This window comes from Archocentrus centrarchus, chromosome 20 (genome assembly GCF_007364275.1).
Source record: "Archocentrus centrarchus isolate MPI-CPG fArcCen1 chromosome 20, fArcCen1, whole genome shotgun sequence".
Taxonomy (NCBI): Eukaryota; Metazoa; Chordata; class Actinopteri; order Cichliformes; family Cichlidae; genus Archocentrus; species Archocentrus centrarchus.
Window position 1 is genome coordinate 1,271,799 of NC_044365.1, and position 15,372 is coordinate 1,287,170.

The 15,372-nt window shown below is 45.1% G+C and overlaps 1 protein-coding gene across 3 annotated transcripts in view; it reads left to right on the forward strand.

The window, feature by feature from the left end:
* Positions 1 to 15,372, forward strand: part of LOC115799114 (NACHT, LRR and PYD domains-containing protein 14-like) — a 488,499-nt gene that overhangs the window by 310,444 nt on the left and 162,683 nt on the right. Inside the window, exons 2-7 of one of the 3 annotated variants that reach the window (XM_030756094.1) lie at positions 2,540 to 2,708; positions 3,551 to 3,682; positions 4,626 to 4,757; positions 7,199 to 7,330; positions 12,021 to 12,256; positions 12,375 to 14,277. The exons of the other annotated variants lie outside the window; for them this stretch is intronic. Coding sequence (XP_030611954.1) covers positions 2,566 to 2,708; positions 3,551 to 3,682; positions 4,626 to 4,757; positions 7,199 to 7,330; positions 12,021 to 12,256; positions 12,375 to 14,277 — 2,678 coding nt within the window. The 5' untranslated portion in view covers positions 2,540 to 2,565. The remainder of the gene's footprint in view (positions 1 to 2,539; positions 2,709 to 3,550; positions 3,683 to 4,625; positions 4,758 to 7,198; positions 7,331 to 12,020; positions 12,257 to 12,374; positions 14,278 to 15,372) is intronic. 3 annotated transcript variants of the gene reach the window in all.

Sequence of the window (15,372 nt, forward strand, 5' to 3'; positions counted from 1 at the left end):
AGCTCACCAGTGGGCGGAGGTGATGAAGGATGAGCCTCTCCATGGTCTTCATCAGGTGAGAAGTCAGGGCCACAGGTCTGTAGTGGTTGGACTCCCTGGGCTGTGCGATCTTTGGCACTGGAACTATGCAGGAAGTCTTCCACAGTTCAGGAACCCTCTCCAGATTCAGGCTCAGGTTGAAGATGTGCAGGACCACCTGACAGAGCTGGTCTGCACAATCCCTGAGCAGTCTGGGGCTGATTCCATCTGGACCCGCTGCCTTCCTGATCTTCGTCTTCCTGAGCTGACTTCTCACCTGATCAGCTGTGAGGTGGATGTGTGGCTGGGTTGGGGTGGGTGATGGGGCTGGCTCCGCTGTGGGTGAGGGTGAGGAGAGCGCAGGCAATGATAGCACTACACCAGGAGAGAGGGGGGTCAGCATACGGAGGGGGCAGATGGGAGCTGAGGGGTGGGGGAGGTGGTCAACGACCCAGAGTCAAATCTATTGAAAAACAGATTCAGGTTGTTAGCCCACCCCCGGTCAGCAGACACTGTGGCTCCTCCATTGTCCTCAAAGTGGCCAGAGATTTTTTTCATGTTTCTCCAGACTTCTCGGACTTTGTTATGTTGGAGCTGTTCCTCCATCTTCCTCCTGAAGCTCCCTTTGCCTCTCCGGATCTTGTATTTTACATCCTTTTGCACTCTCCTCAGTTCCTCCTTGTCTCCAGATCTGAAGGCCCTCTTCTTCTCGTTCAGCAGGGCCTTCAGCTCTGGGGTCACCCACGGTTTATTGTTGGAGAAGCACCGTACCTTCTTGGTTGGCACAGTGTTCTCCACACAGAAGTGCATGTAGTCTGTGATGCAGTGGGTGAGGGCGTCGATGTCCTCACCGTGAGGCCTGCAGAGTTCCTGCCAGTCTGTACATTCAAAACAGTCTCTCAGGGCCTCACTGCAGTCCTCAGACCACAGTCTTATTGTCTTCTTGGTGGGGGGATTCCTCTTCACAATGGGGGTGTAGGTGGGGTGAAGAATGACCAGGTTGTGGTCTGAGTGGCCAAGCGGGGGTAGAGGTGATGAGCTGTAAGCCTCCTTTGTGTTAGCAAACAGCAGGTCTAGAGTTTTATTGTCCCTTGTGTGGCAGTCGACATATTGGGTGAAGTTAGGGAGAGTGGAAGAAGGTGAGGCATGGTTGAAGTCCCCATGAGAATAGATGGAATGCTCGGTTTGTACCATCTCCTCCTCTCCCGGTACTTCGCTCCAGCTCTGCATCCCCTCCTCCGACGCCGTAATTCCTTCGGAATCTCGGGTCGCTCCTCCGGGAGTACGCTCCTGTTGCGCAGGGCTAACAGCTGATCCCGGCTGTAAACAATAGAGTGGCTCACAGGTTCTCCAGATGAAGTGGTGAAAAGTCCCAAAAAGAGTATAAGGAATGCCACTAGTGTAATGAAACTTTGCAGGTCCATGGCGGGTTTGATATCTGATATAACTACGAAACTAAGAGTCTGAAAGAAAAACTAAAAACACAAGAAAGAGAAGTAACCTGGGAGCTGCAGTAACAGGCTGCCTACCGTGGCACCATCTTTGTTGTTGTAGGTGGTGGTAATGCAGCTTTAAGCTGGTTTGCACACTGCCATTAAATCTGGAACAGGAAATTACTGCAAACACGGCTAAGCTGAGTGTTTTAACAGCTGCAAGTACTTCGTGCACGTGTGCTTGCGCTGCAAGAGAACCAGGGACACAGTGAAAGCTCAAACAGCGTGTTTCATATATATATATATATATATATATATATATATATATATATATATATATATATATATATATATATTGGGGTGGGACTTTAACGTGAGTGTGAAGCACAGCTGTGTAAAAGCAGCTGTTAAACGGAGAACGAACTTTTTCTCCTTTTTGTGGTTTAATTTTAAGTCTTTCATTCAAAATAAGCTGTTAAAACAAGCATAACACATTTCAACATCAAGGAATACAGCTGAGAGAATGATTAATTTCCAACTATAACAAGTGAGACATTAATGTTGAATAAAACTATCCAGTTATGATGCTTAACTTTAATTTCAGGAGTTTGCTTATCACAGGAGCACTTCCACCCTTCATTGGTCTGTGTAGTAGACTGGTGAGAAAATAAACACAATTTTGAAGTTTAAGCTTCTGTATATTGATTTATTCATCAACCAAACTTAAATTAATATTTCTCATGTCAAATATTGAAATGCGATTAAAATGTGATTAATTTCGATTAATTAATTACAAAGAATAGAATAGAATAGAATGCCTTTATTGTCATTATACAGGATGTACAATGAGATTGGAGGGCCACTCCTGTTCAGTGCCAAGCTTGTAATTAATTCGATTAATTTATTTAATCGAGTCCCACCCCTAATATATATATATATATATATATATATATATATATAATCACATTATGGTAGGGACCTTCAGGGCCCTCGCTCCTTCATGTTACACAGATCCAGCATTAGAAACACACATCAGTGAAATGCTTCCAGTACAACAGCATCACTAACTGTGTGTTTGTGGTTTACAGACTGACCACAGCCTCACATCCAGAGGATGGAGGAAGAGGAGCACAGAGCAGCATCTGCAGCATCCAGCTGTGTGTCTCTGAGGAGTGACTGGTCCAGAGGAAAACCTCCAGACTTCAGTAATGAAGCTGCACCAACAACGTTCTTCAATCATGGACCTCAGCTGACAATGTAAGAGAACTGCTGACTCACAGAGGTCAAAGGTCATTTCACTTTCAATCTAGAGAGGTTCAAGTTTTTACAAACAGTGAAATCCCAGTTAGATATCAGTTAGATTTGTGTTTAACATGAACGCTTCTCCAATCATTCACTCATTAATATATAAGCATGGAAAGAGCGATGACATCACAGATTTATTCTGTGATGTCATCACAGATTTATTCTGTGATGTCATCACAGAATAAATCTGTGATGTCATCACAGATTTATTCTGTGATGACATCACAGATTTATTCTCAGCTCTGAATCAAATCTCTGGTCTCCATCTTTCTGCCTCTGTGTGCAGTGATGCAGCTGCAGACTGTTGGTCACTTCCTCTGAAACAGTTACTATAGTTACTGCAGCATCACTATTTCTCAGACTGGGGGGGGGGGGGGGGGGGCACCTGGGAGAAAAGTCGTATTGTTGAACGTCACATCATTAATTCTCACAGCAGAACGAGGACGTTAGCCAGTAGCTACTGCTGAAATTCTCATCTGGTGAAGTGGGACATGAGGTCAAAGGTCAGAACCACTGCTTTAGCATCACTGTTTAAATCACACTGATCGATCATTTCTCATGTTGGAATCACTGATGGGAAAATGTCTCAGGTGGATGTTGGAGATGATGGGAATGTTTGAGTGAAGATGAGGCTGAAACACTTTAAGACTCTAAACTGAACCAGATGTTTTAAATGCAGCTGCAGAGTCTGAATGTAATCTGATTACAAAGAGCCGTGCAGGTTCAGTCTGAACCTCAACAAAATTTAGAATCGATCATTAAGTGATATGAATAAAATCTGTTTGTGTTTGCAGAGGTCAGAGGTCACAGTCTCCAACATCCAGCTGTGTGTCCCTGAGGAGTGACTGGTCCAAAGGAAGACCTCCAGACTTCAGTAATGAAGCTGCACCAACAATGTTCTTCAATCATGGACCTCAGCTGATAATGTAAGAGAACTGCTGACTCACAGAGTTCAAAGGTCATTTCACTTTTAAACCAGATTTAAGCAGGAAAAGATGCTTTCAATGACTGAACAAAAACTACTGTCAGCTGACCGTGCCCCCGTCAAGTGACATCATTCTCAGGTTATTGTGTTCACAAGATTTTCTGACAAATTTGACCTCTGACCTTGACCCAATTGAAATTTAATGAGGTGATCTAGGGGTCACTGACTCTTTCATGCAGTGTTGGTATGAATCTGACTGCTAGTTTTGCTGTAATATTGTTACCAAACATAAAAACAATACCCTGTTACCCCCTCGAGGGTGGGCAATCACAGGCTCAGTCTGTGTACAGATCTGATCTGAAGTCAGCAGGTATGGTGTAGGTGTCGTAGAGGCAACTGTAAGCTATAAACTCGCACTTATGAGCAAAAAATATGTGGAAACAGAAGCAAATCCAGAGATGAAGCAAAGGAAACTGCAGCAAAATTTGATATTAGAGCCCTGACTGTTGGATATCTAGAAGAGTTGGGTTTTATCCAATTTACACTTGAGACAGATTTTTTACAAGTCGATGAAGTTCCACAGACTATTTAAATCCGAATGAGACGATTTCTATTGTCTTTGTGTATCTTATTTTGAAGGCATGTTTAAATGTTACCATGGTGACCAGAGAGCATTGTGGGCAGAGAGGATGTTGTTCAAGCTGTGGTGCGATGTTAGGAGGACGCTGCTGCTAGAGTTGCACACGTTTATTATTATACTTAGAAAATATCACGGTTTGATTACAGTCGTATCTTTTATTTTGACATGTTTAGCTGGTGCACCTTAAAGGCTGGTCTGTGGCTCAAAGAAGGTTGGGGACCACTGCTGTAGTGGATTTAATGAAGCCATCCAAAATTTTACCTTCAAACTATGTTATATGAATAAAACATGTTTGTGTGCGCAGAGGTCAGAGGTCACAGTCTCCACCATCCAGCTGTGTGTCTCTGAGGAGTGACTGGTCCAGAGGAAGACCTCCAGACTTCAGTAATGAAGCTGCACCAACAATGTTCTTCAATTATGGACCTCAGCTGATAATGTAAGAGAACTGCTGACTCACAGAGTTCAAAGGTCATTTATAAAAATGTGTTCTACCTCTGAAATCATCATTTATTCCTAATGGCTTCTTTTTCTATAAAAACAAACCAACTAAATCTGAGAGAAGTTCCCACCTGACACCCCCGCCCCCCCATCAGTTGTCTTTTCTTTTTCTACAATAAGTTTAGTGCAGAGGTCCCCAACCCCCGGGCTGTGGACTGGTACAGGTCCGTGGGTCATTTGGTACGGGGCCGCACTTAAAGAACAAATAACTTACATTATTTCAGTTTTACATTTATCTGAGTCTGAAAGAGGTTTTATTTTGAAAAATGGGCGGATTCTCCCCGTTACATCCGTCTATGATTTCCCCTTGATGTGTGTCATGATGCTTGTCTCGGTCATGTGATACGTCACCACTAAAATTAAACTCACAAGTGTCACTGGTTCCTGTGCCTGTCTAAAGAAACAGGTTGGATGACCTGTATAATGCTCGTTTAAATATTTGAGTGCCCAACAAGAGCAGAAAAGTGCCATATAAGAACAAGTCCAAATACCATTTATATTTAGCAACACCGGGGGCAGCAGTGAGGCGGACCCAGCCATCAAGGTGACTCTTTCCGGTGCTCAACACCGCGGCTCTGCAGCCTCTCTCCCTGTGAAATCAAAGGTTGTATTGGTGTGTGGCGAACCCAGCCAACCCACAACTAGCAAAAATGAGTAGCAGAGACACAAGCTCAGGACTCACACTGATTCAGTGTTATTTCTATTGTAGCTGCAGTAAATGATGTTGGTGTGCAGGCTGTGATCAGCTGACCTGCTGCCGCTGCTCTCTGCTTCCTCTTTCTTACATTTTTCTCCATCTCAGTGAAGTTATCGCTCATTCTTTGCTCTCCCTGTAAGTACAGCAGTTCTTTTAGCTCGCAGACACACTGTGTGACAAACTGCACACACTTTTTGTGCTGATATTTGTTGAGTATTTAGAAACATTGTTTAAAATTACCTGCCACATGTTACTCTCTTTATGCTCGCTCCTCTTCTGTAGTGCTAGCTAAATGCTGACGTACCGCGAGCACAACTTACAGACGTCTACATCCCCCTGTAACCCCTGATTATAGCGCTATAAATGATACATGAATTACACGGTTTTGCCTCTTTAATGTCTTGTATGTGATAAGCCTGGGGATGGAGGACACGCCAGTACGATTGTCTCTTATGTTATTGTTCCTCCATTTATGCTCAGATCGTTTGATGTTTGATGGAGCACTGACCAGAAATGCAAACTTCTCTCAGACATGTTAAAAAGTAACGAGTCTGAAGTAGTCAGAAAAATAAATACTCAGTAAAATACAGACACCTGAAAAATCCTCTTAAGTCCAGTAACTAAATATTTGTACTTTACTTCCCCCCTCTGATACCTGCTGATCTCTAGTCTGGATCATGGCCTGTTGTGGAGCAGGTTAGGTTCACAGCATCAGTTACCATGGTGGTAAGAAGTGAAGCACCTTCATAGAAAACCCAGGATTAACTCTGAGGGTACCTGATAAGATGAAGTCCTGCTTCATAGTGCAGCCTCTGATTTAGCCATCAAGAGAGTTAACTTCACCAAACTCTGAGTGTCTCTCTGACTCCTCCCCTCCCGCTGCACCTGAACCACCTGTCTGACACTCTGATTCATTTCTTCATTCATGAGGTCAAAGGTCAGAGCACAGCCAATCAATCTAGAGAGGTTCAAGTTTTTACAAACAGTGAAATCCCAGTTAGATATCAGTTAGATTTGTGTTTAACATGAACGCTTCTCCAATCATTCACTCATCAATATATAAGCACGGAAACAGCGATGACATCACAGATTTATTCTGTGATGACATCACAGATTTATTCTGTGATGACATCACAGATTTATTCTCAGCTCTGAATCAAATCTCTGGTCTCCATCTTTCTGCCTCTGTGTGCAGTGATGCAGCTGCAGACTGTCAGTCACTTCCTCTGAAACAGTTACTATAGTTACTGCAGCATCACTATTTCTCAGACTGGGGGGGCACCTGGGAGAAAAGTCGTATTGTTGAACGTCGCATCATTAATTCTCACAGCAGAAGTTAGCCAGTAGCTACTAGTGAAATTCTCATCTGGTGAAGTGGGACATGAGGTCAAAGGTCAGAACCACTTCTTTAGCATCACTGTTTAAATCACACTGATCGATCATTTCTCATGTTGGAATCACTGATGGGAAAATGTCTCACAGGTGGATGTTGGAGATGATGGGAATGTTTGAGTGAAGATGAGGCTGAAACACTTTAAGACTCTAAACTGAACCAGATGTTTTAAATGCAGCTGCAGAGTCTGAATGTAATCTGATTACAAAGAGCAGTTCAGAGTCTGAACCTCAACAGAATTTAGAATTGATCATTAAGTGATATGAATAAAATCTGTTTGTGTTTGCAGAGGTCAGAGGTCACAGTCTCCAACATCCAGCTGTGTGTCTCTGAGGAGTGACTGGTCCAGAGGAAAACCTCCAGACTTCAGTAATGAAGCTGCACCAACAATGTTCTTCAATCATGGACCTCAGCTGACAATGTAAGAGAACTGCTGACTCACAGAGTTCAAAGGTCATTTATAAAAATGTGCTGCTCCACCTGAGCTCACCGGCTCCGCCTCTTTGTGCAGACAGACTGCAGGTAAATCAGCTGATTGCTGTTGTTGTGTTATCAGTGTTTATGTTGAAAAACTAGGGGCTGTGTGAGCGTAATCTTGTAATGCTTAATATTCACAAACATTCTCCTAAATACGTTTCTACTGCAGGTCTATATTTAGTCACTAATCAGGGATTAAAGTATCAATAATATTGTGACGGTCCTTCCGGTACCGGACGGTCACCAGTGCTAATAGCTGCGCTCGCTAGCAGTATGTCCGGGAACTGAAGTAGAGAAAAAATAACAGCTGATTCTCAGCACAGCGAGCACAAACACACGAACACGCAGAGAGCGTTTTTAAGGCCCTTTCACACCAGACGCGTAAATTTCGTGCGAATGTTTCGTGCGTTAAAAATATTTTTCGGACTCTCCTGTTCTTAATGCAGCCGTTCACACCAACCGCGTCATTTCACAGGACGAATTTGCGGCATTTATTTTTTCGGATCAAGTTCGATTTTTCTGACAAACAGGACTGACCAATCAGAGCGCTGCATTTAGCAGCATGCGAGGTCATAGCTCAAAACACAAACCGATGTACTGAATATCCAGTGATGTGGGAACAATAAAATCATAATATTTTACCTCAGACACACAGCCACACGCTAACCACACGCAGCGGTAACGCCGGCCTGATGGGAGCAGGGAGAAGAGAGAGTGTCCGGGGTGGCTGGGCTGTTTTAGGATCTTCATGGCCCTCAGCCTGCACTGCTTGGTGTAAATGTCCTGCAGGTTGGGGAGGGTGGTTCTGATGGTCCGTTCAGCTGAACGAACCACCCTTTTTAGGGCCATGAAGTCCTGCTTGGTGCAGTTTCCCATCCAGGTGGTGATGCTCCCACGCATGATGCTCTCGATGGTGCAGGTGTAAAAGTTCCTGAGCACCTTGAGTGGGAGCTTGAAGTCTCTCAGCCGCCTGAGGAGGTAGAGACGCTGTCTGGCCTTCTTCACAGTGATGTTTATGTGATGAGTCCAGGACAGGTCCTGTGAGATGGTCACTCCCAGGTATTTGAAAGTGTCCACTCTTTCCACCTCAGCACCACTGATGACAAGTGGATGGTAGTCCCTCTGCTGCTTCCTGCTGAAGTCCACGATCAGTTCCTTCGTTTTGGTGACGTTGAGCAGGAGGTGGTTCTCCTGGCACCAGTTCTCCAGGCGGGAGACCTCTCTCCTGTAGGCTGTCTCCTCATTGTGAGAGATTAGTCCCACAACAGCAGTGTCGTCAGCAAACTTGATGATGACGTTGGACTCTGACGTGGCCTCGCAGTCATGGGTGTACAGTGAGTACAGCAGAGGGCTGAGCACACAGCCTTGGGGGGATCCAGTGTTGAGGGTGAGGGAGGATGAGGTGAGGTGACCCACTCGTACCACCTGTGGTCTGCTGGTCAGGAAGCTGTGAACCCACCTGCACAGGGATGGGCCCAGGCCCAGGTCCAGCAGCTTAGAGACCAGCCTGGAGGGAACTATGGTGTTGAATGCTGAGCTGTAATCTACAAACAGCACTCTCACATAGTTCCCCTTACCAGTGTCTATGTGTGAAAGGGTCTTGTGGAGGAGGAAGGATATGGCGTCATCTGTGGATCTGTCTGGCCGGTATGCAAACTGTAGTGGGTCGAGGGTGGTGGGCAGTGAGGAGGTGATGAATGTCTTGATGAGTCTCTCAAAACACTTCATCACCACAGAGGTGAGCGCTATGGGTCTGAAGTCATTGGGGCTGCTGGGGTGTGGTTTCTTTGGGACTATGATGGACTTTTTAAAGCAGGTGGGAATCACACACAGTTTCAGTGAGAGGTTGAATATCAGTGTAAACACAGGTGCCAGCTGGGCAGCGCAGGTCTTAAGGACACGTCCACTAATACCGTCTGGTCCAGCCGCTTTCCTGGTGTTTACACGTCTAAACGCTTCATACTTCACTGCTGCTGAGACGGGAGCTTTACTGACCTCTGAGATTCCTCCTAAAGTGTCGTTCAGTGCTGTGAACCTCAGATACTGCAGCTGCTAGTGGGAGGGGCCGTGTGCCCACCTGTGTGCAGGTGCTGTGTGAAGCTGTGTATCAGCTGGAGGAGGCAGAGACAGCACTGTTGTTATCACTACTACTGCTAATGAGTATCTAACCTGAGGAGCCAGATGAGATTCAAATCAAAGTTTCTAATGAATGAAGAAACAAGACTGAATCCAACACAGTGAAACCTGGTTTATGGTGTTTGGGCCTGTTTTACTCTGTTTGTGCCAGAAGGTCAGAATTATGAATCATACCATCAAATTTTAAAGGCAAACATCAGGATAATCTGTGAACTGAGTCATCAGAGGAAATATAAAGATAAAGGCAGAGTGAGCCTAACCCCAGAGAAATGTTGTAGAAGGACCTGAAGTGAAGGAAGTGAGTCCTTCATGAGAGCAAAGCCACCAACGTCCCAGAGCTGAAGCTGCTCTGTGTGAAGAACTGAGCTCAGCTTCCTCCAAGCTGATGCAGGATTGATCCACAGCTGTCATGATCCTGGGCCGGTGGCCCAGCGTTTTGAGTTATTTTGTGTAGCTTTCTTTTGTTGTACTTTTCAGGTTGTTTTCTTAGTGTTGCTTTTAGTTTCTCTGTTTGTTATTTGAGTGTGCGGTTTGGTTTCCTTTGTTGTTTTGTTTTGTAATGTTGCCTTAAGTTTTCTGTGTTTAGGTTAGTATTTGTTATGTTTAGTCAGTTCCTGTTTTATTTTGACAGTCTCGTGTTCCTTGTGCTTTGTGTTTAGTTTTGCTTCCCCTTTGTCATTAGTCTCATTCATTTCACCTGTTGTTCCCAGTTGTTTCCCCTCACCCCTCGTTTCCTTTGTGTATTTAAGTCTCAGTGTTGTTTAGTTCAGTGTTCAGGTCCTCGTCAGTTTTGCCTGTGTGTTTTGTCCTTCGAGTTCTTAGTTCCTGCTTTCGAGTTTCGAGTTTACTGTTTGGTGATTATTTGGGTTTTCAAATAAACTTCCCTCCAAACCTACTCTCACCGTGTCCTGCACTGGGGTCCTCCCTGCCTTGCCCGCACACAGCCGTGACAACAGCCTCAGAAACATGGAGCTGTGTCACGGCTGCTGCAGGCAAGGCAAAAAGGACCCCAGTGCAGGACACAAGGCGAGAGCTGTAATGGTACTTAGATTTTATTGTAAGTGCTTAAACTCAAAGAGGCTGGTCAGGAGTCAGCTACACCGAGAAACCCGAAATACAAAAGGCATACAGCAGGAACACCAACAGAGAACCAAACAACACTGAGACCTTAAATACACAGAGGGAACAAGGGGTGAGGACCGCCAAAATAAAACAGGAAATGACTGAACACACACACACACACTTAACACATGGAAACCTGACACAGAGGGAAGCTAAATGTAACTAAGCCAACTACCACACAGTGTGACACAAGACAGGGAAACAACTAAACTGAGAACTAAACTGTAAGCAGAACCAAGAAACAACCCGAAACGTAAAACAGGACTACACAAAAGAGCTAAACACACTGGGCCACCGGCTCACAACCCTGACAAGTTGGAGTTATTGTTCCACAGTGAGGTCACAGCAGACCAGCGTTCTAGTTAGCGGTTGATTGCCAGGCGCTGCACCAGGCTGAGGATTTCACTGCTTCACTTTCAGAGCTCTGCTGTCGCTGCAATTAGCAAACAGGAGCCCGCCCCGCAGACTGCCCCGGCTAGATCGCTGCTATTATCGCCGCTTGCAACTGTATCATTTCACTGCAATTTGGACTTACTGCAGAGCACGGGCAGTTTCATTCACAATGTGCACGTTTCTACAAAAATCAAAATGACAACCGGCATGAACGCGAGGAGAAGTAAGAGGAAAAATGAAGATCAAATTAAAATTTCAGGTTTCCAGTTCAACAAAAAAATCCCAGCATGAACGGTAAATACCAACCTTCATGTATTTTGATACACAAATTGAAAATTTAATGCAAATTTTAGGGCTGCAACGATTCTGCGAATAACTCCATTTGAATATTAAAAATACTCGACACAAATTTTTTGCTTCAATGTGTCATTTTAACTCTGCAGCTCAGGCGTCTCCGTGTAAGCAGTTCTCTGTTGACACAACGGATTTCCATCATTTGGAAAAAAATGACCCTTTAACATGAGTGGATCATCACTGACAAGTTTTCCCACACCTCCACTGCGCTGTGCTGAGTGTGTGTGTTTGTGTGCGCATGCGTGTGCTGTGCAGAGAAGGTCAGCTGTTATTTTTTTCATAGTTAGAGGGGGGGGGGGGCTGTCATTAGCACTAGCGATCATTCCGAGGTAGGGCTGCAACGATTAGTCGACAATAAAAATAGTCGATGACGAATTTAATTGTTGATAATAGTCGTTTTTTATTACTGATGATTTTTTTTTAACAGAGTGAGGCATCTTCCTGTCCGTCTATCTCCGGCGAGCTTCACACATGCGCAGTAGCATTCAGCGGCATGTTTAGTGGCTATTGGTGAAAGAACAGGGTGTGCTTAGACGATCAGGGTGTGCTCACTCACTCTGTTTAAAAAAACGGATCTTTGTCAGCAACAGTCAGCAAATGATTTTAGTGATAAAGAAATGTGTTCACAGAGAGAGGAAGAGGAGCGCTGTCTGTGAGGAAGAGCAGCCGTCCTGCTGTGCTTCCTGTCAGGACGTCCTGAAGGATCCGGTCTCTACCAGCTGTGGACACTGGTTCTGCAGACAGTGCATCTCCTCATACTGGGACCAGTCTGCTTCATCAGGAGACTCCTCCTGTCCCCAGTGTGGACAAAGACCCAGAACCAGAGCTGGACTGCAGACAGCCAGTCAGAGCAGCTGTGGACAAAGTAAGACTGAACATCTGTCTGCTGATGGACTCATTTCTGAAAACTGGACTTCTTGTTGTGTTGTTGACACATTTCAGAGTTTCTTTCTCTTTAGTCTCAGTGTTTTTCTGTCTTTCAGCAGATGCTGGTCTGCAGGAGGTATTAGAGGAACATAAGATCAGTCTGAGGAGGAGATGTGAATGTGTGACTGAAGGAAGTGATCAAACAGGAAGTGGAACCCTCCTGAACAGGATCTACACTGAGCCCTACATCACAGAGGGACAGAGTGAAGAGGTTCATACCCAACATGAGGTGAGGCAGCTGGAGACAGCTTCCAAGATGGACGCCCTCCATGACCGTCAGTCAATCAGGTGCCACGACATCTTTAAAGCCTTCCCTGACCAACAGAGACCCATCAGAGTGGTTCTGACCAACGGCGTCGCTGGCGTTGGAAAAACCTTCTCAGTGCAGAAGTTCAGTCTGGACTGGGCAGAGGGCTTGGAGAACCAACATGTCAGTGTGGTGATGCTGCTTTCATTCAGGGAGCTGAACCTGATCAGAGATCAGCAGTACAGTCTTCTGGAGCTGCTCCATGTTTTCCATCCAACATTACAGAAGGTCCCAGCAGAGAAGCTCGCTGTCTGGAAGCTTCTGTTCATCTTTGACGGCCTGGATGAAAGCAGACTTTCATTGGATTTCACCAACAGGAAGCTCGTGTCTGATGTCACACAGAAGTCATCAGTCAGCGAGCTGCTGACAAACCTCATCGAGGGGAATCTGCTTCCCTCAGCTCTCGTCTGGATAACTTCCCGACCCGCAGCAGCCAATCAGATCCCTCCTAGATGTGTGGACAGGCTGACAGAAGTACGAGGCTTCACTGACGCCCAGAAGGAGGAGTACTTCAGGAGGAGGTTCAGTGATGAAGAGCTGTCCAGCAGAATCATCTCCCACATGAAGACATCCAGGAGCCTCCACATCATGTGCAGAATCCCAGTCTTCTGCTGGATCACTGCTACAGTTCTGGAGCACATGTTGACCACAGAGCAGAGAGGAGAGCTGCCCAAGACCCTGACTGACATGTACTCACACTTCCTGCTGGTTCAGACAAAGAGGAAGAAGAACAAGTACCATGAAGGACATGAGACGAGTCCACAGGAGCTGACGGAGGCTGACAAGGAAGTTCTTCTGAAGCTGGGGAGGCTGGCGTTTGAACATCTGGAGAAAGGAAACATCATGTTCTACCAAGAAGACCTGGAGCAGTGTGGTCTGGATGTGACAGAGGCCTCGGTGTACTCAGGAGTTTGTACAGAGATCTTCAAAAGAGAGTGTGTGATCTTCCAGAAACCAGTCTACTGCTTTGTTCATCTGAGCATTCAGGAGTTTCTGGCTGCAGTCTACATGTTCCACTGTTTCACCAGCAGGAAGATGGAGGTGCTGGGGAAAGACTGGGAACATAAGACCAAGAACGTCTTGCGGAGAGACTGTGAGGATAATCCTTATTATTCTTCATCTGATGATGATGATGATGTCAGTGATGATGATGTCAGTGATGATGATGATGATGATGATGACAGCTCATCAGAGTGTGTGTTTCTGATAAGAGTCATGCAGAAATCCCTCCAGAGTAAAAATGGCCACCTGGACCTGTTTGTTTGCTTCCTTCATGGCCTCTCTCTGGAGTCCAACCAGAGACTCTTAGGAGGTCTGCTGGGTCAGACAGAGAACAGTCCAGAAACCATCCAGAGAGTCATCAAGAACCTGAAGGAGATGAACAGTGATGAAATCTCTCCTGACAGAAGCATCAACATCTTCCACTGTCTGATGGAGATGAACGACCTCTCAGTACATCAGGAGATCCAGAAGTTCCTGAAGTCAGAGAACAGATCAGAGAAGAAACTCTCTGAGATCCACTGCTCAGCTCTGGCCTTCATGCTGCAGATGTCAGAGGAGGTTCTGGATGAGTTGGACCTGGAGAAGTACAACACAACATGGGAGGGACGACTGAGACTGATTCCAGCTGTGAGGAACTGCAGAAAGGCTCGGTGAGTCCAGATGTGCTCATTAACATCATTCATCAGAGTAGATTAGTACTTCAGTTCTTCACATAGTCACAGGACTAAATGACTCTCATTAGTTTTGGTTTCATACTGCAGGAATCAGTGATGCTAACTGGCTGAAGCTACGATCAGTAGTTTTTCTTGAGTTGTCTGAGGACACTGAACGATGGAGGGGGGTTAGAGTCATGACACCTCAGTACACCTGGGGGGAGGACAGAGATGATGGTGGTGGTGATCAGATATCTGCTGATTGTATAAAATAAATGCAGACATCTCCATAAACCAGTGATGTGCGGTCAGGTTTGTGACAGGTGAGGCACTGACTCACCTGGGGTCCGATGTTCACATACAAGAACCAGAAATAGAAGCTTATATTTCAATTTTAATTATGGTAATGATTAATTATGCTTTAATCAACTCCATGCTGTACACACTCTAATCAGAATCTGTAGCTAATACCTTCCCCACTAGGTGGAAGTATTTTACCAGGACATGTTAGTGTAGGTTCCCATGTACTAAGAAGAATAAAATGCAGTATCTGTCCTGAGGTCGGGGTGGGGCTGCGGTTAGCTCTGTCAGCTGACAGGAAGAAGGTTTGGGTTCAAACTTCCTGCTGTGTTGCGGTTCAGGCTGATGATGGAAAACATCATAATCACAATTATTTTGGTCAATGAAATCATGATTATTTAACACGATTACTCACTGACTGGAAACACACTGAATTTACTGCACTTAAAGAGCAGTGAATACTTTGAAATCTAGAACACTTCTGCAGTCTATTGAAAATAAATATTAAAATACAGAATATATAAATAAACCATAAATAAATACATAAATTAAACAAATAATAAATAAATAGATATGTAATGGCAGTTATCAGATCCTGTACATGTATTCAAAGGGTTAGGGTAGAATCAGGGCTTTAGCAGTGATGAGGTGCAAAGGTTACACTCAGCTAATCCTGCCCCGTGATTGGCCGGGACACAACAGACGTTATCTGTTATTGGCAGGAACGTGTCTCTATTATCCCTGACTCTGGTCAGACTGGCTCATTACAGCCCAGAGCAAACAGAAAATGTT